This window comes from Panicum virgatum, chromosome 4K (genome assembly GCF_016808335.1).
Source record: "Panicum virgatum strain AP13 chromosome 4K, P.virgatum_v5, whole genome shotgun sequence".
NCBI classification, from domain to species: domain Eukaryota; kingdom Viridiplantae; phylum Streptophyta; class Magnoliopsida; order Poales; family Poaceae; genus Panicum; species Panicum virgatum.
Genome location: NC_053139.1, coordinates 6,847,802 through 6,871,649, shown reverse-complemented (window position 1 = coordinate 6,871,649; position 23,848 = coordinate 6,847,802). Strand labels below are relative to the sequence as shown.

The 23,848-nt window shown below is 45.0% G+C and overlaps 3 protein-coding genes across 5 annotated transcripts; 2 read left to right on the top strand and 1 right to left on the bottom strand.

Annotated features, from left to right (window-relative positions):
- Positions 1 to 5,586: 5,586 nt before the first annotated feature.
- Positions 5,587 to 9,302, top strand: LOC120702854 (probable folate-biopterin transporter 2). 2 transcript variants are annotated; one of them, XM_039986813.1, is made up of 5 exons: positions 5,587 to 6,616; positions 7,238 to 7,497; positions 7,775 to 7,870; positions 7,974 to 8,144; positions 8,322 to 9,302. In XM_039986813.1, the coding sequence occupies exons 1-5, from the start codon at positions 6,214 to 6,216 to the stop codon at positions 9,012 to 9,014; spliced, it is 1,623 nt and encodes a 540-aa protein (XP_039842747.1). In that variant the 5' UTR covers positions 5,587 to 6,213; the 3' UTR covers positions 9,015 to 9,302. The 2 variants fall into 2 exon arrangements, with proteins under 2 accessions (XP_039842747.1, XP_039842748.1); XM_039986814.1 differs by having other exon boundaries at positions 6,214 to 6,616; positions 7,231 to 7,497.
- A 632-nt stretch (positions 9,303 to 9,934) lies between these two features.
- LOC120702853 lies at positions 9,935 to 14,730 on the top strand. The gene is made up of 6 exons (XM_039986812.1): positions 9,935 to 10,269; positions 11,338 to 11,583; positions 11,962 to 12,135; positions 12,225 to 12,331; positions 13,275 to 13,597; positions 13,843 to 14,730. The coding sequence occupies exons 1-6, from the start codon at positions 10,108 to 10,110 to the stop codon at positions 14,412 to 14,414; spliced, it is 1,584 nt and encodes a 527-aa protein (XP_039842746.1). The 5' UTR covers positions 9,935 to 10,107; the 3' UTR covers positions 14,415 to 14,730.
- On the bottom strand, positions 13,677 to 23,367 carry LOC120702851 (AUGMIN subunit 3-like). 2 transcript variants are annotated; one of them, XR_005686558.1, is made up of 20 exons: positions 23,025 to 23,367; positions 22,160 to 22,196; positions 21,717 to 21,820; positions 20,924 to 21,119; positions 20,505 to 20,571; positions 20,261 to 20,364; positions 19,918 to 20,002; positions 19,733 to 19,793; positions 18,655 to 18,786; positions 18,435 to 18,504; positions 18,056 to 18,113; positions 17,914 to 17,969; positions 17,230 to 17,382; positions 16,978 to 17,089; positions 16,757 to 16,898; positions 16,172 to 16,247; positions 15,984 to 16,079; positions 15,595 to 15,746; positions 15,340 to 15,440; positions 13,677 to 15,169 (listed from the first exon to the last, which is right to left on the bottom strand). XR_005686558.1 is itself a non-coding variant. In XM_039986811.1 (19 exons), exons 1-18 carry the CDS (start codon positions 23,198 to 23,200, stop codon positions 15,618 to 15,620), a joined length of 1,854 nt encoding a protein of 617 aa, XP_039842745.1. In that variant the 5' UTR covers positions 23,201 to 23,367; the 3' UTR covers positions 15,037 to 15,440; positions 15,595 to 15,617. The 2 variants fall into 2 exon arrangements, 1 of the variants encoding a protein (XP_039842745.1); XM_039986811.1 differs by having other exon boundaries at positions 15,037 to 15,440.
- Between the last annotated feature and the right edge of the window lie 481 nt (positions 23,368 to 23,848).

Genomic DNA, 23,848 nt, shown 5'->3' with positions numbered 1-23,848 from the left:
GGCCACCGGAGTGGACTTGGAGCGACCGTGGCGAGCGGTCTCCGCCGGAGCGGGCCACCGGAGTGGACTTGGAGCGACCGTGGCGAGCGGTCTCCGCCGGAGCGGGCCACCGGAGTGGACATGGGCGACCGTGGCGAGCAGTCTCCGCCGGAGCGGGCCACCGGAGTGGACTTGGGCGACCGTGGCGAGCGGTCTCCACCGGAGCGGGCCACCGTAGTGGACTTGAAGCAACCGTGGCGAGCGGTCTCCGCCGGAGCGGGCCACCGGAGTGGACTTGGGCGACCGTGGCGAGCGGTCTCCGCCGGAGCGGGCCACCGGAGTGGACTTGGGCGACCGTGGCGAGCGGTCTCCGCCGGAGCGGACCACCGGAGTGGACTTGGGCGACAGTGGCGAGCGGTCTCCGCCGGAGCGGGCCACCGGAGTGGACTTGGGTCGTTGCTGACGATCCCATGGATTACACCACCGGTCTTTGCAGCAAGGCATAGGAAACCATGCCTTATACTAGAAGGGAGCCCGGGACCTCTAGGGACAGCAGTCTCGGATACTAGGGGACTCGTAACAGGGCAGTGAAGTACGTAGGCTTAGGGTACATTACCAGACTAAGCTACGCGGAGCTTCTCTACCCCTAGATACGAGCTCCACTTCTCCGAGCATGTCCCTAGGGGTCCGAACTGCCTTCCAGCTAGAAGGGGTGTCCCCCACCTGACCACAAGCCAGCAGCTCAATTTGGATCGTTAGCAACAAAAGAAGACTCCGCACAGGAGAAGGAACATGCAATCTTGAACGGATAAGTGCCATTAAGTTAATGTAAAGATAAGACTGAGGAAGTTAATCTCCTTCATTACTTGATTTGTGGTGTACATCAGAGGTCGGGATTACGAGGGCGGACCTCTACCGCTCTGGACCACTTGCTGGTGTCGCATGTTTGTGCGATGAAGCCAGAGGTCGGGTTTACAAGGGCGGACCATTACCGCTCTGGACCACACGTAGGCACCGCATCATTACAAAGGAGGAATACACACAATCTTATCTAGTGATAACCTACAGCCGTCGCCCCGTAGGGCGTGCACGTTGCTGGCCGTAGTGGAACTGTCACCTTGGGGGCTCTTCTGAGTTGTTGGGGGCGAAGGCGCCCTGGACGTGCTTGTACAGCATCATCCAACATCACCTTGGGAGCTTGCAGGGCCTTCCTTAGAACAAGAACTGTTTCATGCTTAGTTTGCATGAAAACAACTTCTTTGGCTTTGAATGGGAGTGGCCCTGCGTTGCCAGCTGCTGTCGGAAGCCAGCCTGGCCCCCTGGCGCAGCGGATGGACGGGTGCTCGTTTGGACGAGCACGGAGCGTGGAGAAGGGTGGTTGTTCGCCGGCTCCGCCTTGGTGCTGGCGCAGGCCCCCCTCACCTTGCGGTGGAGGTTGACGCCTGTCTGCAGCAGCTCCAAGGGAGGCCTGAGCCAGGCGAGGGAGAAGGCGACAGACATCCTTCTGTCCCCAGGCTCCATCTTGAGAGGGAACCTCGAGCCGATGCCACGCCGCCGCAGGAGGCCCCCGGTGGTTGCTTGAGATAAAACCTTGAGCCGATGCTAAGGTGTCGCAGGGTGACGCGCCGCAGGCGTCGCCCCCGCGCGCCACCGCGCCGGCTCTGAGGTGTCGTAGTGGCGACGCACAGCAGGCGCCGCTGTCGTGCACCACTACTCCGAGGACATTGCTGCCTTGGTGTCAGGGCCCGCTACGTAGGTGACGCCGCGCCCCTCTTCATCTTCTCGTCGTAGTTGCAGAGGATGAGCTCAACCTCAGAAAGCCAGGAGGTGAGCGAAGATCTGGCCAATGCTTGCGCGTCCCCACAGACGGTGCCAGATGTCGTGGCTCTTGGAGAGGGCCACAACCGGGTGGCGGAAACCACCCGCCTAGTCCCAGAGGGTGGTTACCCGGGGAAGTGCAAGCTAGTCTTCAGATCTACTCATGGAGCAAGAGCACAGGAACACTCAAGGATTTAGAGTGGTTTCGGGCCGCCGGAGCGTAACACCCTACGTCCACTGAGAGTTGTATTGCTCTTGGGTCAGTGGATGAGTCTATCCTCTGCCTCCAAGTCCCTGTTTGGACCTGAGCCCTTCTCTAACGGGCGTCTCCCTTTTATAGAGCAAGGGGGACGTGTACACAGGCGTTGGACCCCGACAGGTGGGTTCAACAAGGATGTATAGTATAGCATAAAAAAGACATTAATGGTGCTACAGCGATTGAGAATCTATTGCCGGATACGCTTCATCGCCCTGTAGACTCTCTGACCGAGAGGGGGGTCTTCATCCGTCCCATCGGCGAGGCGCTCGTTGAGGCAGTGTAGGTTGCGGCGTAGACTGTTGGGTCTACCGCGTAGGCGTTATGATACTCCGTCGCCGAGCTGCCGTGTCTAACTGGTGTAGCAGACTGACGCGCATGGCGTGGGTGGCACCAGCGGCTGCACTGTGCGCCTTGGTAACGCGCGGTCAACAGTATAGCCTGGCAAAAGTCACCTCGGGCTCTGCCACAACAGAGCGCACATACATTTTACCGCATTGAATGCGGTAGGCGGGCGAGCCTTCCCGGGGAAGCGTCGCAGCCGCGCGCGTGCTTGCACCTGCGGACACATGGCGGCTCTGGACCCTTCCAAGCGGGGTGTCTGTTCCCTCCCCGCTGAGGGATCCGGATAGCATGTGAGGGTCCGGGCCCCCGGCTGTTTGGCTGAGCGCTCCATTCTCCGGGACACGTGGTGACACCGGACCCATCCCCAGCGGGAAGCGGGTCCGGGACTGCTGGTCCAGTGAGATGGAGTCGGACCCCAAGGGTCCGGTTGCTCAGCTCCTTAGGGCGTAGTTACGGATAACTACGCGACTCTGGACATAGCAAGAGGGGGTACCCTAGTCCAGAGGTACCGACACTGCTGATGATATTCTGACTTTGTTTTCTAAAACTTAAAAGGGTTTTGAGTAGAAAATAGTTGATTCTTCAGTAACAAAACATGTTAGTGCAATTTCTACAATAGGGAGCTAGAAGATTGATATCGAATAGTTGATTCTTCAATATCTCTAATGCTAGAAGATTGGTGAGCTCAAGAAGTTGGAGTAGGGAACAATTACTGTATGAGCTTTTGGATGCTCCAGGGCACAATATTTCCTTTAAGAATGTAAAGAATCATAATCTTGCTACAATATCTCAAACTTTAGTTGTTTAGGATTGTTTTCACTTTAGGACAGCTACATCTCTAGCACAATATTTAGGATTGTTGTCAGCAACAAGAAGCAGCATGAGTTGTGTAAGCCTATGAAAGGAAAGTATTGTGTGAATGTTTGCGTGTGAATATCAATGGATCTGAAAACTATCATTTGTGTCCATATTGTGCGCATTGATGTGAATTTTTTTATCACCTGTAGCAACGCACGGGCACGAACCTAGTATTATTACTAAGTTGGACAAAAAGTAAATGCTTCATTTGAACCACTTTAACATTATATTAGCAGTTGTCCACTCATGTTTATTTTTTCTAGTTCCCTCCCTAATGTCACTGGTACCATAATGCTAAGATTATGGATTCCGCGTCAGTGTGTTTTGTGTGTATGTGTGACAGAGAGCTACACAATATCATGACCACAACTAAATTATGCCACATAAGATGGTGCAACTAATTAATATAAACTGGAGAGCAAGATAAAGGGAAGTCGGAACAAAGTCATCACTCAATTCAGGGTGTATAATATCCTCCAATGTTACCTCCTTTGTTACACGTCTACTCTGGCATACTAAAAAATGTGGGTGAACTCATCATCAACTTCCACAAAAATCACCTTGTTCTCTTCTCAAGTGGCAAGTAGAGTCAAACTCACAAATATAGTCGAGCTTATATTCACCATCACAAAATCTCAATGCAACATAGATAACTTTGACTATGTCAGTAACAACTTAAGCATTTTACGATACACTCTTGGCTATAGAGTAACGAGTTACACTTACCACTAGCCAATCTTAGACGGATAGACACTTTACAGTTTATAATCTCAGTACCAACTTAATTCTAATAACTTGATCGTTGCGATGGTGAAGGTCAAACCACAGATCCTCATGCATGTCTTCTCCTTGTCTGGCTTGAACTTTGCTTAAACTTTGATGCAACACTGTGAGTGCAGCCGTTGACGAGTATAGAGCAATCCTACTAGGCTACTACCATCGGGAATTCAGGACTCCAGGAGTCAGGAAAGCGTCCCGCCATTTCTCTTCGTGTGCAGCTAGGGCGTGCCCGTAGCGCTTTTCCCGCGTCCCTGGAGAGTGGGGAGGAACCATTCACCGGAGTAGCGGACCCATTTGAAGCGTCAACCATTTTATTCACTGCCCGGTGGGCCCAGGCAGAAGCGCCATTTGCCATTCCAGAGTTCAAGTGACGAGAGCTAGCAGCCTAGCCGGTGATGGGTCTATTAGGCTGCTCGCACTGGTATCCTCTACCACTTCCTCCAGGATGCAAATAGAGGAGGAAAGGTCTGCAGCGGCGTTCCGTAAATCATCCCGAACCAAAGAGGAACTCCTCATTTTCCCCAAATCTAGGGGAATAGAGGACCTCCTCTACACGGCTGCATCAGCTCGTGGGGCCCGGCAGCCCGCCCCACGCCGCCGTCTCGTTCGCCGCGCTAGAGCTCCGCCTCCTCCCACGACGGCGCCGCTCGAGCACGTCACGCCGGATCTGGCTGCCGCCTCGCGCTGTAGCCGCCATGGCCGGAGGAGGATGAGGTGCAGGAAGTGGAGGAGGGAGGGAGGAGGGAGGAAAGGCGCCGCGCGGAGCTCGAGCACGCGGCCTCCGCCCGCCACAGCCATGGCTGCCCCGCCGCGGCGAGGATGAAGGCCCTGGCGAGCGTCGCCATCGGCGCCGCCGAGATCCGGCCGCCGCGCCGCCGAGATCCGGCCGCCGCCATGGCCCTGCTCGACCCGGGAGGAGGGAGGGCGCCAAAGCCGGCGGCGGCGCGGGGATGGCGGGCGTCAGGGCCGGCGTCCGCGCGGGGACGGAGGGAGGCCGGGGAAGCGAGCGGCGATGGGAGCAGAGAGAGAGGAGGGGGAGGGCGTCGGGTAAAATTGAAAAAAAGAGAGAAAAACCGACACATGGGTCTCGCAGCGGGTAGTTGGCATAGAGGAAAAATTTAGAGAATGAATGAGTGCAGAAAAACTTAATATAGAAGAGAAAATCTGAATAACCAGGACATGAATGAATATTTAGAGAAGTGTGAACAGCCTTACGCCTCGATCTTGTCTTTTCGAATCGATTAGGGGTGTGTTTAGTTGGTGAAATTTTTTGATTTTGCTACTGTAGCACTTTTATTTTTATTTTTATTTAGTAATTAGTGTCCAATCATATACTAATTAGATTTAAAAGATTCATCTCATCATTTCTAGTTAAACTGTGTAATTAATTATTTTTTTAAACTATATTAAATACTTAATATATATGCCTAAAAATTTAATGTGACGGAAAATCTTGAAAATTTTTGGGAACTAACAGGTCCCAGCTTAACTACTCCCATACCCCGACTGTACAAGCCACCGCACGCGGTGGGGCCGGCATAGGGAGTCCCACATGACAGCGACTGCTTGTCCATTGTCCATGCCGGTGTCGGGTAGCGAGCCAGCTCATGATTTTTAAAACAAGCAAAAAAGGTCAAACGGCTAATCCCCCAATGGAATCTCCCAATTTCTTAAGGACTTCGATCTCCTGCAACAACTTTTTTTTTACCTCACGGTGTTCTTGTTTATAGTCCAGTTGTACCCGATGTCTCCAGCTAACCTCCATTCATATCTTGATGCTGAGCGGTGTTTCTTTTGGAAGCAATTGGGCACCGCTCGGCAGCCAATTTTTTCTTGACATTTTCTGTCTAGTTTTTTTTTGGCAATTTTTTGTTTTAGATTGTACCAATAGGTTGAAGCAAACCTTTGATCTGATATCTTTGCAAATAACCTGACACTCTCTTGATTTTTAAAGACCTTTTGGATCGATACAGGCGCACCTACCTCGCCCAGCTCCGATCTTGTTGCTTTCCATATAGCTTAGGATTCAAGAAACCCCAAATCTGTGCTTGGAGCATCCACCACCCAGATTCAGCATGGAGAGATTCGGCAAAACCCGGTGAGGAATCCGAGCTTTACCGCGCAATCTCCCTACCGGCCATTGGAGATCTCGCGCGGGAGCACGAGCGACCAAGAAAATGTCGCCGCAGCCGCCCCCCGACCTCGCCGAGGACAAGGAGAGGGAGACAAATGTCCTCATCGAGGCGGCCCCGGGGTCGCCGGCGAAGGCGGCTGAGGACGACGGCGCCGGCAGGCAGCTGTCGCCGGCCGCGTGGCTCCGGATGCTGGCCAGGGAGCTGCACTGGAGCTTCGTGCTCGGCGTGGCGGCCACGTACGGCGTCAGCCAGGGGCTCGGGGGCGGCATCAGCCGCGTCGCGTCCGACTACTACTGGAAGGACGTGCAGCGGGTGCAGCCATCGGTGGCGCAGGTGTACCAGGGCATCACGTCCATCCCCTGGATGGTCAAGCCGCTCTGGGGCCTGCTCACCGACGTGCTCCCCGTCGCCGGATACCGCCGGCGGCCGTACTTCATTCTTGCAGGTGAGGAGCTTTGTGCTGAGCTTTACTGGTTTTTGGTTAGAAGTAGTGCCTGATTTCTGGAACAACCAGTGCTCTTGTTCAATTAGGAACTCCAGAACTGAAAAATATCTGGCTGAAATGTAGGAGTACAAGTACAAAGTTCGGTGACTTGGTGCTGAAAAGGTAGTGACAAAGTGTGTCAATGGTGATGAGCTAGCATCAATCATGCTTACAAGCTAATATCTTACATAGGGCTGCTAATTCTTTTGTGACTATGCAATAGTTGACTTTCACTTTGTAGGTGTAGTCTAAGATCCAAACTAAACGAGAAGACAAACTTATTTACAGTATGGGGGATGAGTTTCACCATATTGTAAGTTGTAACTGTGTGTCGGCAAACTGCATATAGAGAATCTCAAATTTTTACCAAATAGCTACTTGAAGGAATCCATGTGGCTATGTGGGTGCATTTATTTTAAGCAAGCTTTGCAGCATAAGGCAGACATATAGGCCTATTCCTGAAACAATGGCATTTGCACTACTTATTCCCTTGATAGGAGATGAATGTCATTTAGCAAAAGTATAAACCAAAATGAGTATTTTGTTTGTTTTGTCCTCTCCCTGTTTCTGAGGAGTATGCAGGCTTCATCGGAGTTATTGCAATGCTTATAATCTCTCTCCACAACAAGCTTCATGCACTGTTCGCCTTGTTGGCATTGATGGCCGGAAGTGCTAGTGTGGCAATAGCCGATGTCACTATAGATGCTTGTGTGGCGGAAAACAGTATATTGTACCCTCATCTTGCTGCTGACATGATAAGCTTAAATGGATTCTGTTCATCTGTTGGAGGTCTTATTGGATTCTCAATAAGTGGTTTTCTTGTTCATGCGATAGGGGCTCAAGTGAGTATCACTAGTTCATCTCATATAATAATTTGTTAGAGCTTCATGTTTTTCAATTCTCATTGATCTGCATTGATCTTGCCATGATATTTCAACCAATATTCATTATGTTCATAAACAATCTGTTCGCTGGACTTGTGTTGCTTCTCTCTTATGTGATGTGTTGGATACAAGTTAGACAAGTCAACTGTCATTATTTTTGGATGGTGGTGGTGGTATATTTTGAAAGTTTGGTGGTGTTGGTATCTGATAACGCATATATCTTGTGTTTCTGAAGGGTGCCCTCGGCCTGTTAACTATACCCTCCGCCTTGGTCATTTTATCTGGAATGCTGCTAAAGGAGATCCATACCCCCAACTTTCCTTACGGGCAGGTTAGAAAAAAAAATGCTGTCCTTTTTCCTGTTTGACACCACATTTAAGTAATCCGTTTTTTACACTAGTTTTTCCTCTCTTTTTTTTCAATTACAAAACCAGGCTCATAAGAAGTTTGTAGAAGCAAGTGGGAAAATGTTAACAACCCTAAAATGTCCTGAAGTATGGCGGCCATGTGTATACATGTATGTGTCGCTTGCTTTGAGTGTGGACATCCAAGAAGGAATGTTCTACTGGTACACTGACCGAAAGGCAGGACTGTCTTTTCATGAGGTACATTAAGAAACCATTTAGCAATGACACGTACTTGAGAGGTTGTTATGAATTGCTCTGCATTTATTATGTTTGAATTAGCACTCCACTCATCTTGTGAACATTTAGCACTTCTGAAAATTGTTCCTTTATAGCACATAATCAAAGGGTCAAACTAACTATCTGTTACTTTACCAGGGATTTATTGGCTTTATGTTTGCCGTTGGGTCAGTTGGTTCTCTTGTTGGGGTTATACTTTATCAAAATATTCTCAAGGACCACTCATTTCGCAGCCTGCTTTTTTCGAGCCAGTTGATGTTAAGCTTGTCAGGAATGCTGGATCTGATCTTGGTTCTTCGTCTAAATCTGAAAATGGGGATACCTGATTACTACTTCGCCGTGATTGATGAGGGGGTCTCCAAAATGATCAACCGTGTCAAGTGGATGCCTCTTCTGGTGCTTAGCTCAAAGCTTTGCCCCACTGGCATCGAGGGCACATTCTACGCGTTGCTTATGTCCATTGACAATATTGGTGGATTAACTGGACAATGGGTTGGTGGACTGCTCCTTCATTTGTTGAGAATCACAAGAACAGAATTCAATAACCTCTGGGCTGCTATCATGATTCGAAATGTGATGAGGCTACTACCGTTGGCTCTGTTGTTCTTGGTGCCAAGTAGCGATCCAAACTCCACTCTTCTTCCATCTGATTTGCTGAATGATGAAGACGATGGTGAAGGTCACCGAATGCAGAATATTGAGTTAACCTTGCTTACTGTGGACAGGGGCACTTCACCTGACAAATCTCCCCAAGAGCACGGGAAGAACCAGGAGAGCCTTGATGTAGAGCAGGATGGCGACGGAGTTTCACTGCTTGCCAACAGGGGTTGATACTGGATGCATACGAAGAATTTTCTTTGTATACGAGCAAATAGTTGAAATTTAGGGGGGGAAATCTAGACATTTCATCAAAGGCATTCATTAGATATCCATGTCGTTAAATTCATTCATTTACAGTAGTGTAGCGAAGTTAGCGAAGTCTCGAGAGACATATACCACAGACACTTCGGAGTTTTGTTCTCCATTTCTCTGAACCTCCACATATGTTACAGCATTTGAATCAAGTTTTACCAAGTGTAAAAATTCTGCCTTCCGCGCAAGTTTATGTTTGCGGTGACAGTTAAGGTGCTAAGTGTCGTTGACTGAACTGTTGATTGCGCATCACTGATTGATTCGGATCATTAACACTGGAGAAAATCTTCATCCTACTGCAGCCATTATTATTTTTTCATCGTGGAGGACAGTTTGCATATATGATACTTATATATCAACGTTATTTGATCCCTCGAACCCATAAAAAAACACCTGAAACTCCATGGGCTTGAACTTTTCAACGCTAGTTCTTGATCATTGATCCCGCTACAGTGGCACTAGTATAATCGTACAGTACAAGTAGGACTAGCCGTCGGCTAGTGAGTGCCTGAGTGGAGACTGGAGGGAAGAAAAGCGTTTTCCACGTGAAGGCGGCAAAACGAAACGAGTCACGCGGCGCGCGCGTGCTCGTGCGAGTACGCCCAACCGAGCATAGCATCCGGCCCCACCGCGCGGGCCCCGCCGCGTCACCGCCGCGCGCCGCTGACAGCCGGCGCGCCCGGCTTCGAACGACCCCGCTACTTTATCCACTTGGGGACACCACCACTCGTCACCGACGAGTGGGGGCCAAAAACGCGGGTCCCACAGGTCATGGGCTGCGCGCCGTCACGCCGCGCGAGCGCGGCTATTATTTCTGGACCCTTCTCCTCGCCAAAGGCCAGCACGGCTCCTCTCCCCATTTCGCCTTCGCGCTCCCTTCCTCCCCTTCCCCACCGAATCATTCGATTCGCCTCGTCTCGTCTCGCCCCTCCCCACCCCGATTCGATTCGGCCGCCGCGGTGATCGGCGGCAGCGTTAGGGTTAGGGTTCCGGCGATCCCCACCCCACCCACATGGTGCAGCTCCCGAGCTCGGGGAAGCGGCACGCGGAGCCGGCCGAGGCGGCGGCCGTGAAGCTGGAGGTGGAGGAGCTCGGGGCCGACGACCGCGGCCCGCTCAGCAAGCGTGCCAAGGCAGCTCAGCCGACTCCCCCGACGCCCCCGCAGCAGCAGCAGGTAGATCCGGAGTTGCCGTATTTTTGCCCGAAATTTTGTGTGCTCGATTGGGACTGGGACTGAGCTGAATAGCTACTGGTGCGTCATGTTCGATGCCAACCGGGGAGTTCCGGCAGGATGTTGTGGGGATAGTTAAGCGTGATGTTTTTGGGAAGTATAGGTATAGCTTAGCTGTGAAATTCAGGCGTTCGATCCGAAAATTACCAGCGCTTGAGGACTAGAGGTGGATGTTGCAACAGTGGATGATTCTCGTGGACTTGTCTAACTGTGTATATGAGGTTACAGCTTATGTTATTCAGATAAATTTTATCTGTTGTCTGCATGCAATTTTCGCTATGAATGTCCTCTGTCCTGCTGTAAGTGCCTCAGCGAGATTGGTTGACAGTTACTGACTTGGAGCTGCAGTTCGTTGCAAACCCGTTCATTTATTTCACCTGATTTTTAACAGGGATTCTCTGTGACCCATATAACTCATATGTCATATTACTTTCCCTACATGCTCATAACACTCTGAAGCAACCAGGGAAAAAAACAATAGTCGAGTCATGCTCTTGGAGTCATCATACCATGTTGTTCAATTAGTAAGTCTTGTCATTTTACCAATCTATGATTGGAATTTGCTACTACCATCTTGACATATTAATGTGGGTCAATTAATGTTCTGTGGGTTTGGCACCTTGACAGAGAAGGTAGCATAGTGTACATGTACTCTATGTACTAAGTTAGGTTTTGTTTAGTGGATTCCAGACCGTTATTTGACCAATATACAAAGCGTCTATACTTTATGCGGGCGACAACACTTGCTGTATATTCAAAATAAACTGTGTCATTAGGAATGAAACTATAAATAACCTTATGAACATAAAACCCAGGCGAACTGTTCATTCGTAGATATTTATACGGGGCACATGCTTGTTTGCTAGAAAAAAATAATTCAAGGTGTTTGTAATGTTTTGCTTCTGTGAATGGCTAATTAACCCTTACATAATAAAATATGATTACATAGATTCATTATAGAACGGTTACCTTTAAGATTGATTGCTCTTATGTTGATATGAAAACTTTCAGGATATGTACCAAAACGTACTCGATGAACCTAGCCCGTTGGGATTGCGGCTGAAAAAAAGTCCATCTCTGTTGGATTTGATTCAGATGAGGCTTTCTCAAGCATCCAATGTAGGAGAGTCTTCTATGGACAACAGCGGTTCGGAACTTTCTAAGAAGAAAGACAACAAATCTGGCATGTCTACAGCAGGAGAACGGCTAAAAGCTTCAAATTTTCCTGCAAATATATTGAAAATTGGTACATGGGAGGTGAGGTTTTTTATTTTTTCCTTACGAGTTCTGCCAGAACCTCAATATGTATTAGGTCCATGTATCCCTTTTTTTTGCCTTTTTTATTTGTTTTAATAAGAGAAGTATTAATATTACGCTCACACAAAAGATACCATGTGGGTGAATAATGATGCTTTCTTGAGACATAGTCGACATGTTAAATACCCTTTATTTAGCTGGGTCATTGTATGAAGTCTCAGTGAAACATCAATTCATCTTTGTGTTATCCGAGCTTCTTGCAGCAGCATCTCTGAGCCAAACTCTCAGCATTCTTAATGCATCCAGTAGTTTATAATAGTTCACCTGAACAAACTTCATTCTCAATCGTAACTAAAGTTACCTCTTTCTTCTATGCAGTATGTATCACGGTATGAAGGTGATTTGGTGGCCAAGTGTTACTTTGCAAAGCATAAGCTTGTGTGGGAAGTACTGGAAGCTGGTCTTAAGAGTAAGATAGAAATTCAGTGGTCAGATATTACTGCTTTGAAGGCAACTTGCCCTGAAAATGGGCAAGGAACCTTGGACGTGGTGGTACGTTTACCTGAAATATAACTGTTCCTTTTTGTTTTCTTAGTTCACTACCTCTGTTTATGTTCTGAGAGGTTTTCCTTTTTGTGAAGTTGGCCAGACCACCTTTATTCTTTAAAGAGACAGATCCTCAGCCAAGAAAACACACATTGTGGCAGGCCACCTCAGATTTCACTGGTGGCCAAGCAAGTATGCACAGGTGAAGTGCTTTTCTTATTCACAATGGATTTCATATGATAAGAGTGTCCCATTATGGGCAATGGAATCTGTACATTGTGGTGGTACGTCATAGCATGTTACTTGCTATTGCTGTTCTGTTGGAGTATAAGCACACCAACTGATTTTGCTCCATGTTTCTATTTGCGGGCGATTTTTCTCTATGTTTTAAAGGCTTCAAGTGCAAGACTCACAATGCTTACCTGGGATTTTGTAGTACTTTGTGCATCATGATTTTTAAATTTACTTTGATGATTTTATTACCATTATTGGAAGAAAACAAAGAACTACTACTTTGTGCAGCCTTCTGGGCAGTGGGCACTTAGGTGTTGTAGCATGCACTTTTAAATTGTTTGCTTTAGTTGTGTTGCTAAGTAATTAGTTACTTAGTTGGAAATCACTTGGAGTTTGATTATATCATATGATCATATCTAGATTCGATTTGTTTAGGAGCCTCTTATATATAATAATAATAGCAACATAAGGAGACATTGCCACCCTTTTCAGCCAATCAAGAAAAATGAATAGTCTTTGTACCCCCGTGTTTGATCACCCAATCTATGGTTTCATACTATCTGCGTTTACTCTCGATGTAAATTTGTCCATCACAGGGGCTCATCCAGTCTCTTCTTGGACTCTAAAAGATCCATAGGAAATGGTCGGTGCATGCAACTCAATAGGTTTCACACTGCATTATAGAAAAAATGGGAAGCCTGCATGCGTTGTAAAGTTAGCTCTCCAGAGGCTGCTCACTATTTAGCAAGCTATGGTCCTTGGTGTCATTTGTAACCAACTTTATTTATAACAGAGTTGTATCATCTATAACACAGGATTTTGATTTATAATGGATTGCTGTTTATACTATTACTTGTTGAGCGCCTGAGCCCCTCCATTGTTCAGTACTCTGATTGTTCAAAAATATGCAGGCGTCATTTTCTGCAGTGTCCTTCAACCTTGTTGAGCAAGAATTTTGAGAAGCTTATCCAGTGTGATCAACGGCTATTTCAATTGAGCCACCAACCAGAGATCATATTAGACTCTCCATTGTTTGAACCTAGGTGTTCAATATTTGAGGACCCGGTAGAATCAAAATGTGCTGGTTTTACTAATTTGAAAGATGAACGTGAAGCTCTACCTGGGTACTCAGGTTCCTTGTCACCATGTGCTGGCTCATCTGTGTCTGCAAAGAATGAAACCAATGATTCCATTGGAATGCCAGCAGAATATCTTCCTCAGGCAGTGGGCACAGGTAATTCAAAAGCGATGATGGCATCTTCGTCACTCCTTCCCTCTGTTGCAGTCTTAGCAGTATCTTGAAGTATGATTACTTTTTTTTTGAGGACATGTGTATGGATACCTTGCACCTATATATGGTGGGCAAGCCTGTACACGCTCAAGTCCTCTCATATTGATGAATCGAAATACAAGGTCTTTCACATGATACATTAACACATATTTTGGTTAATCTTTCTAACCCCAGAGGCATTTTTACAGGAGCAGGGGCTGTAGGTGTACAAGCTATGAGCAGAAATATGAATGGTGCAGCTTCAGAGTTCAATATCCCCTACTGGTGGAGTCTATTGAAGGTGCCTGGGCTTAGGCCATCAATGTCAGTGGATGATTTGGTAAACCACCTAGGTAACTGCATCTCAGAGCAGATCACTTCAGGCAATCCAGCACTGGCCAACAACGAGGTGCCGACCAAAGAAACACTGGAGGAGATCGCTCAGTACCTTCTTGGTGACACACAAGGCCCACCTGTCTCTGCCTCCGATGAGAGATCACTGATGGCTAGGGTGGACTCCCTCTGCTGTTTGATTCAGAAAGATGCAGTGCCTGTTGCCAAGCCAAAGCCTGAGCCAAATGACAGTGATGGAATTGGCATGGAGGCCTCAGATGGTTCCGACGAAGAATTCAGTTCAGCACCAACAGGAAAAACTGCAGATGCCACCAATCCACCAACAATGTCAAGAAAGGACTCCTTCGGGGAGCTGCTGCTGAACCTCCCCCGCATCGCTTCACTACCGCAGTTCCTTTTCAAGATACCAGAGGATACTGAGAACTGAACTTGGAATAAGACTCGGGTCCTCATTCCCAGAAGTAGGGAGGTCACTGTAAAGATTGTACCCAAACAATAAGAAAGCCCCCTAGCTTGCCTCCTTCGGAAGTGAGCTCCCCGCCCTGTAAATGTGACACCCTGTAGGTTGCTTCAATTGTCTGTATGTTTCGTGACTCGTATGGGTAGTGGAAATATTGAAATGTTCATTGGTTCTTTTTAACTCAGTCATGTCCTTGTGCAAAATGAAATGCCTGTATCCACTGGTACAGTGGTACCGTACTGCCATGTATCCGCTACAGATTGAATAGAAAGTTGTTTGGATCTGCCATGTGCTCAGTTTAGGACTTTCGATGTTAATTCAGTATAGTCCTCTCGGAGCATGATGTTTAATCCTGTAGAGTTAATTTAACCTTTTTTTCTCTTGTAATCCTTTTTTTAGGAACTCTTTTGTAACCTGGAAGTGAAGCAGCAGGTAAATGGGACAACTCGGCACATGCTCGAACACAATAGCCACGGCACAGGCTGCTTCAGCTGTTCGTTAGGTTACAAACCTACAACAGAATCATCCTCTCCAAAATTTTCCCATGCTTGGATAAGTATAGCACCAATCCTTTCGGGTATGTGGACTAGAGTGAAAAAACGAGCTACTCTTTTTCTGTCAATTTCTCCCAATGGACCTATATAGGTGATCACAATGTATCCAGATTCCAAACAAGTCTCCGGTGCTCGGATAACCCATCAGCCATCACTGCATCAGACCCCCTGCAAGTGAAGGTCGATTCCATTTATCCAAACTACATCAACTAATGATCTTTGCACACCACAACCTACTCAAGTGCAATCATACACGAAAGATTGGACTCGTGGTTTCTGAAATATTTTACAACATACAGATCGCAAATAAATAATACCAAAACAGCACCATCCACTACCTGATGGTTTATACTGTTGTTCCATATCGTCCCTGCACAGCAACCCCAACTTTATGTTGGAGCAAAACTTTACACAAAACATATTGCTTGTCATGTGAGACCTGGCAGACAGAAGGCATTTGTCAGTGACTTGAAAGATTGTCAGTGACCGAAGGCAGACACAAAACATATTGCTTGTCATCGTGTGATTTGAAAGATTGTGATACAATAGGCAAGTAAGAAATTAAAGGAATCGGAATTGCATCCTGTACTTACCAGCTTAGAGAAAAAAAAAAAGTCTAGTCCTGGAGAGCTTTCACGCGGGAGGTTAGCTCTCTGACTTGATTCTTGAGGCGCTCGGGGTTGCAGAAAAAATCAATGAATATTTGCCTCTCCCTCCCCACCTCATGGGCACGATTTTCGAAGATCTACAAACTATTTCAGTCATGATGTCTTCTAAAGAACATGGAAACAGAAAGAGGGCCAATATACCCATTCTTAAATATTTCTTCTTTGATTAATGATGGCTCATGATCAAGAAAAGAAGCCAGTCATTCTGCGCGTTTGTATTGGGTGAAAGAAACTAATTTCCTTCAGTGCTATCTAGTTCACTCCAATATTCAGGAAACAATACTATAACAATAGCATATCAACAAATGAAATACCTTTATCTTTTGGGTGCGAGCCTTGGTTACTTCTTCCACAGAAACTTCAACTTGAGCGTTGGCGTTTTCCATATCATCAAGTGCCCGCATCAGTGGCTATGAGACGAACATGTTTTAGTTTAAGGTTTATTGAGCTGAAATAAAAGAGATTCAAGAAACTTAGTAATATGAGGGATCAAAAAATATACCCAAGGTGTCAATATTGGTTCTGCAGTTGTTGACGATGCAAACAGAAGCTGTTCAACTGTTTGAATCAGAGTGCATCTGCAAGAGCGGAAGAGATTGAAATGAATAGACTTTGATACCTACTGGATATTATTGGCAGACTAAAGAGTGGATTTGCAGGTTAAAACTTCAAACAGAATATTGAATAACCAACTCAACAAGCCTTTCAGCAAAGAGCTTGTAGCGCAGATAAAAAAGTAAGCATGACTTCTTACATTTGAGCTTCTTTAAATTTATGAACAGTAGATGAGGCAACTTTTTTCCATGTATAGAAAAACCAAGCTGAAACACTGGGATCGAAACCTACTAGCCAGAGTTTGGCTGCGTGCTAGACTGCTAGGAAATTATCTACTGCGTTGAATGGTCAGTTGGATATCTGAGATCAATTGTTTATACATGGGTAGATTGGTACACAGTACACAGCAGAAGAGGTCAGTACATAGCAAAGAAAAACATTAAAATAAACATCTGAAATGTTGATTTTATATATTGTGACACAGAATAAGGTAAAAGGAAACCAAGTATTGGACAGTGCTCCGTTAACTTACAGCTCATTTATACATCTTTTCCTGTCAGCTGGAAGGGTATTCTCCAGCTCAGACTGAAGAGAAAGCAAGTCAGATTGAAGTGCTGATATCTGCTGAACTAATGCATGTGCCGACATGTATGTTGGCACTGTTGCTTGGACATCTGCATAAGCGGATAGGAAACGTTAATAATATGGAAATTAAATGTCCATACAGCTAACCAAGTAGAGCTATCTGCTTACTTGAGTGAATACATAGAAGATCTCGCGCTGCATGGAGGAAAGTGTCACGATCGTCAATCGCTCCTTGTTCCCTTACTTCAGATGCAGCTTGAATTAATGAATTATAATGGCCCTGAGGATCACATTAAAATAAATAAATTAAGAATAACCCTGAAGACATAAAAATGAAAGGCCACTGAAACAGCATGTAAAATGAAAACTACCGAAGAAATGAGGACAAGAAGCAAGTTCATGACAATGGAGATTGCTTACCAAACGGGTATTGACTGCTGACAGGTAGCTCTGTAACTCAGACTCTATTACTCTAAGCAATGAGTAAGCACTAGCTATGTTCTTCCTTTCAAGTTGGCAAGCAATCTTCAGAAACTGGTGTCTGGCGAGCTGATTAACCAAGTGATTGATGAACTGTAAAATGAAGTGCCAATAATATTAGGAGAAAAATAAAAGGACATACAATACTAACATTACGAGAGCAGCTTACTTCATCTTATGAGAAAAATATAATTTTCCATTTGTAACAAGAGCATGACACCAGAGTTTTAGTGTGTAGCAGCAACGCATTGACACTACATTTTATTGAGTTGCATGCACCAACCAATTCAACCCAAAAGCTTAAGACAACCACCTTTTCTCATGCACAGTTGCACACCACTAGTAACACATGGCAGCAACCAAGTACCAGCCATGCCAATTTCTGTCTCAATTTCTTTGTTGCAAATGTGATAAACTGTTCTACAAGTCCTTGAATGATTCGAAGGCAAAACTAAAATAAGGAAGATAATGTTTACACAACTTGACAACACCTCACTAAGCATATAAAGAACATCCTATTTTTATAATATTACCAAGAATAGGACAAAACCAATAAGAAAATACAAGAAAAAAAGGATACAAAAAGGTGTCGGCATGATATGTGTAGCGTGAGAATGAGCTTACCGTCTTTTGCCTGTTAATATAGTATTCCTGGCGCATGACCTTTAAATCATAATCCCCTAAATGTTTGAGTGATCAGAAGAATGTTATGCAAACAATACAACAAAATTGCTGAGCACTAAGAAATGAAATGCTTTCTACAAACCTTGCAAAATATATGTGCCTTGAAGTTGAGCAAGTTCTGAACAGAGGCATGGTATCGTCTGCAGGGAAGAACGAGTGAATAGATGGAACAAGTAGGATGTAAGATTGTACTGTCAAACAAAGAATCAAATAATAACTGATGCACTTTGGTAAGAACTACTATTGCCATCTTAACCTCTAAAACCTAAAAGAATCTTGTACATTGTGAGATGGTGTTTCTGAAAGAAATCAAGAATTAGTCACAGCTTCAAGCTAACCCCAGCATACAATTTTTCAGGTTCCAAAACCAAGAGCAAAACCAAACTTAAACCTGAAACATGATCAACTAATCTAATAACCTGGGGATATATTGCTAAATATAAGGTTGAGCTTCCACATACCTCAGATAGAAAAGCCTGCACCTTTTGTGAAAGTGTCGAGAGTTCTCCAGCAAGCTCAGAACCTTTTCTCCTGAAGATAAATGACAAAGAAATGGGAGGTGACTGATATAAGATAAATGCTCGTTTCTGCTCCAGGCATTTACTCGTAGATATACGCTTATGTATATAGTACAAAGCTGCAAAACTGATTGATCCATGAAAAATAATCAGTAACATATACCTAAGAGAATGGATGTCCCTATGTATATGAGCCTCATCTGATGAGACTTGTGATTTTAATATTGAAAGTATTGCCTGTTGTTTAGCATTCTCAACTTGTCCTTCAATCCACTGTCTTTCACTTGTAGCAAATCTGTTGTCAAAATAGAGCAATCAGGAATACATTAAAATTTGGCTAGAAAAAGCTAAGAAGCTGGAAACAGAAATTATTAGACACCAAAGAGGCTAAAACGAGGAACAGAACATGACCCCAAAATTCACATAACAAACAGCTCAACGAATCAGTAGTAAAAATGAGATCAACACACAAAAGAAGTTGAATATTGAAATTAGTTGGCCATAGTATTCGAGAAAAATTAGCTAGCCATATCAAGATGGTATAATTGAAGGAACGTATAGGGTGCAACCCGATTTTCAGGCACAAAGATGCAAGCTTTCATGTGGACCACTGGATGATGAATAGATGATTCAGTGGACCATCAATCATGAAGAAGAGCAAGTCCTCATAATCTTTTCAACAATAATTACAGGTGGTTCTGTAAGTTTGTCCATCCACATGACCCTAAAGCTTCATGGATCTTTTCCAACCATCTTTTATGTAAGGGAGTAAGAGTTAGCAATTTAGCATATTCGGACTTTGAGTTTTACTCAATGATTAAATGCATCATGCAAAAAGATTGCATGAAATGCTAGCAGTTATGAGTTATGAAAAAAAAATCGACCTGCAAGGGGTAAGACAGCCCCCGGGCATTTGCTAAGAAACGACCTTCTCACGCAGGTCGAGAAAACCCACGAACCCTTGCCCCACCCTTACACAGCAGCACCGTAGCCCGTGTGAGATGACCGGCGACCTAGGCCGGGCCTTAGACTTGTGCTTTGGCATGGGACGGATGAGGTTTTTTTTTTAACCTCAGCCTGAAAATCGCTCCCACGGGGAGTCGAACCCAGGACCTGAGGAGTGCTACTAGAGCCACCTAACCAACCCAGTTAGAGGCCATTCGCAGCAGTTATGAGTTATGAATATAATGAATGGCTACAAATTGAAAGTTAAAACATGATATATAGCCAAATCTAATTACATGGAACGAAGTCGCTGCAACTCAGCCACACGTTGATGATGATGAGACTTTTCAGAATCTCCTGCATAATGACAACATAACACTTATATGTTATCCCAGTATTAGAATCATGCTCCTTTATTGGTTTAACTATGCCTCAATGAAAAATCAATTACAAAGAATTCGATGAAGAAAAATTGTTTTACCTCTCATCAAGCAATTAGTGATGTCATCAAGACTAACCCAGGAACATTTCGATTTCCCCTCCTCAGCAACAAGTCGAAATGGACCCTGATCGCATAACAAATGTTAATGCCAGATAAATAAGAGAACAAATTATGGAGAGCTATCCTATGGTATTGGAAGAGTACAAACGATAAAACTGTCAGCAACGATATATAACTATGCAACTACGCAGAACATTTGTTTTGGAAACCTAGAAAAGGTGAAGTCCTTAAATCTGCCGAATTACATGGTATTGCCTTGTCATAGCTTCTCAAGTTAGCCAGTCAGTTAACTGAGAACAATGTAACAACACACATTATTTACCTTCTCGAATTGCTTTGAAAACCACCGATTTAGCTCTTTTGTGCAAGCCAAGTCGCCAACAACATAAGGGTGGAAATCTGAATATGCCAAGTATATACTTTCCTCTGCATACCATAAATTTAAAATGGACTTTATTGGATACAGTATGATGTCTATACTCCATAGGATTGTCACTATTATGCATTGATGAAAGGTGAAAAGCATAACAGATATGACCAATTGACTCTAGGTAAAGAATATATACCATCCCCTGAATGATAATGGGCCAGTTCCTGAGTAGTAGTGGCGATTCTTCCAAGAACTGCATTCATCTGAAAGTTAGAAATATAACAAGTCAAACTTACTGAAAAGTTACCTTATGGAACATATTGTATCTCATTTACAGGAATAAAGAACCACAGAGTACAGATTTCCATATCTCATATTATTTGCATACAAAAAATGAGCCACATCTGCTCATGAAAAAAAATTGAGATGCAAAAGCATCAGCCACAGAATTATTCCCTTTAGAAGTGCACCAATATAAAGTGAAAAGGCTATATTGAACTGTGAGATAAATTGCAGAGCATACAAAAAGATAGGTGTCGTCATTAGATAAAACGTCATCATCAAAGCCTCAATCGTGTAATATCATAACAAGAAACGCAACTTATCAATTCATACCTCCAAGTTTCTGGAAGAAAGTATCTCATCTAATGATAGTAGATGTCCACTAACTGTAGACATAGCAGATAAACGTGCCCTTCTACCTTGAATAAGAGTAGAAGCTTGGCCTGCAAGCAAATCAAACTGTGCTTGCTGCCGTGTAAGCTGCTTCTGTAACTCAAAAACTTCAGCCCTATGTGCTAGTTTTGCTTCGCTGCAGGTGAAAAATTGAGAAGACTCTGTCAACAAAAGCACTTATAAGATGCTAAGAAAGGAAATTTCAATTAAGCAATTTGCAGCTTGGCCTAGGTAGCATTTTGCTTTGCTCCACTCGGGTTTACAGAGGAAAGTTGACGCAATAGCAGACGCTTAAACACATATGACCAGTTTAAGTCCGTTTTACAGTGTTTTTGTATATGGTTGAGTCAAAACCATTCCCAATAAATAGTTCAAGCAGCGCAAAAACACCCTTTTCGACTGGTTTGTAAACTTATATTCTAACATTGATTTTTCAGGAACCAGTTCCTACTAAAATTTGGAAAAAAGGATCCTCTGACATAACTGCACTGTGACTTGGTCACTGACATGCGGGCCCACTAAGGCGGGGGACACGTGTCAGTGACCAAGTCACAACATGCAGTTACTTTGGCACAGCTGTTTTCCTAAATTTTGAACCCATGACTACAAAAAAAATAAAAATAAAAATGGTGGCCCATGGGCCATGCTATAACTATGACAACTTAAATGTAGCAACAATTCCATTACAATTTGAGTCCAACATAGTTTATAAAAATGGAAGTTCCAAGCATACCGGATATCAAGAATGGTTTCTTCGGATCCAAAAACAGCCTCCTGGTTGTCTTTCTTGCTTGAAAAGGCTGAAATACTATCAAAGGCAGAGTCCAAATCTTCACCCTGAAAAAATGATACAGGGAACCATAAGAGAGGTATGACAGAAATAGATGTCTACAATGCAGTTGCTTGGGAGGTTTCTGATCTTTTTTGGAAATGCAACTGTTATCTGATGGAGACCATTCACCAAGAACTAACAAAATTTCAGTCCTTCCCAATATAATCTAGTGCGATCAAATAATATGCAATTTGAACACAAAATGAAATTATTTGAAGCAAATTTCCAACAATTGGAAAATCCACTTGCCACATCAGTTAAACGAAGCGCTTAAAGTATCCTATATTCTTAGTGTGTAGAAATTTTAACAATTCTACATTGTAGAAATGCATTTGTGAACATACCTCTAGCAATCTTCCCTCTTCCACGAGTTGCTCATACCTGACAGCCAAAATCTATGGAGTCATGCATGGATTGATTCAAGTTAAAACAGCAACAAGCTAAAAATTCACCTATTCAAGTTAGTTAGAAAATGAAAGTATGATAACAAAACTTTTGATATTTGATCAAAGGCATATTGAATGTATTACTACTGAATAAGCACAACACTGCAAGTTCAGAAGCATTATGCGAGTTATACAGGAAGAAACGTCATTTCTGAAAAAACGACCAGCAGATATTTGCCCTTGCCTCCCTATAAAACACACAGCAGTCACCCTTCAAATTGTTCATCCCCAAATGCATAAGGTCCAAGTTAAAACTACCAAGAGAACCATCAAACCAGTGTCCCCCCAACCCAAACAGACAATAATAGAATGCAGCTACAAATTAAGCCAACCAGAATCCATAAATTTACATCTTTATCAAAATGGGGGCAAATTCTATCACTAAAGCATCAACATAACCCTGGTATTAGCCACTAATTCCCAATATTTCGCTCCCATAGAGATACAAACCTTCGTCCTTCTCCTTCCCCTAGAACCCTAGTGCACCTAGCTCCCCGAGAATTCGCAGTAACTCCCCTCCAGATTGGCACCCCAAACTCCCCTCCAGATTGGTACCCCAGCTCCCCTAATCCCTCAACGACTAGCATAGCATCTCTCATTAACCCCCCGTAGCCTCAAATTCGACACCATTTCGTGCAAGGGACACCGAAATGAAGTTCATGACACAGCGACGCTGCAGCGAAATCTGCCTCAGCATCAATCACCAACACCACAACAGCAAAAGTGAGAGCGAAGGGAAGGGGAGTGCACCGATTTTTCTTACTGTGCGAGGTGGGATGGGGAGAGGACGTTGGAGGGGCGGAGGCAGGAGCAGATCCAGGCGAGCAGCGGGCGCGCCTCCTCGTACTGGAACGGCCACTCCAGCGCGTCCGCGTCCAGCGGGTCCTCCCCGTCGAACCCCAGCTCCGTCAGCGCCGCGCACAGCGCAGCCCCGCTCATCCTCGCCGCCTTCGTCGTCGGCGGCTGCGGCGGTGGGAGGTTGTAGTGGGTGGGCGGGGGGCCGGCCGTGCGCGGCCGGCAGCGGCGGGTGTGGAGCGAGTGCTCTGCTCGCGTTGCGTGAGTTCGAAACAAACAACGCGAGCAGAAAAAAATGGGATCTGTTGGGGAATCGGGGGTTTCGCTCGGGAACTGAGTAGTTGAGCTGTGTGGGTATGGCGCAATTGGGCTCTACGGAGGCCTAACAAGCTGGAGATTTTCAAGACCTTACATGGGCCGTGGTCCAACGATTTCCTGCAAAGTTTCTACCCCGGTGAGGCCCAGTAGAAAGCCGCCTTAGAGGGACCCACAAGCCTCTGTTCCTTTCTAGTCCATTTTACGGCGAAAATCCCCACCTCCGGTCGCATTTTTTTAATTTTAATTCTTTTTAATCTAATATTTTAATAATAATCTGTGTTGATTTAAATTTCTAAAAACTAGCCCTTTTGGTCACGCCAAAACTTGTGACGCGACTGCTTCCCTTTTGTTCCTCATGTTGCTTTTTGTTCTTACATTAATTGTGAGCTGTGCTGAAACTCTGCTGTGATTATCCCTGTCTAGCACCTCTAGCACACGGTCTATTGTCTGTTGAACTGTGAATGATGATTGGGA

What these genes read in the sequence shown, in the direction of transcription:
- LOC120702854 (XM_039986813.1), top strand. Translation starts at nt 6,214, where the DNA reads ATGTCGCCGCAGCCGCCCCCCGACCTCGCCGAGGACAAGGAGAGGGAG. An exon ending in CCAACTTTCCTTACGGGCAG is followed by an intron (nt 7,871 to 7,973) that starts GTTAGAAAAAAA and finishes TTACAAAACCAG; the next exon opens with GCTCATAAGAAGTTTGTAGA. An exon ending in CAGGACTGTCTTTTCATGAG is followed by an intron (nt 8,145 to 8,321) that starts GTACATTAAGAA and finishes TTACTTTACCAG; the next exon opens with GGATTTATTGGCTTTATGTT.
- LOC120702853 (XM_039986812.1), top strand. Translation starts at nt 10,108, where the DNA reads ATGGTGCAGCTCCCGAGCTCGGGGAAGCGGCACGCGGAGCCGGCCGAG. An exon ending in CGCCCCCGCAGCAGCAGCAG is followed by an intron (nt 10,270 to 11,337) that starts GTAGATCCGGAG and finishes GAAAACTTTCAG; the next exon opens with GATATGTACCAAAACGTACT. An exon ending in AAGGAACCTTGGACGTGGTG is followed by an intron (nt 12,136 to 12,224) that starts GTACGTTTACCT and finishes CTTTTTGTGAAG; the next exon opens with TTGGCCAGACCACCTTTATT.
- LOC120702851 (XM_039986811.1), bottom strand. Translation starts at nt 23,200, where the DNA reads ATGAGCGGGGCTGCGCTGTGCGCGGCGCTGACGGAGCTGGGGTTCGAC. An exon ending in GAAACCATTCTTGATATCCG is followed by an intron (nt 21,120 to 21,716) that starts GTATGCTTGGAA and finishes TTTCACCTGCAG; the next exon opens with CGAAGCAAAACTAGCACATA. An exon ending in CCATTATCATTCAGGGGATG is followed by an intron (nt 20,365 to 20,504) that starts GTATATATTCTT and finishes TATGGTATGCAG; the next exon opens with AGGAAAGTATATACTTGGCA.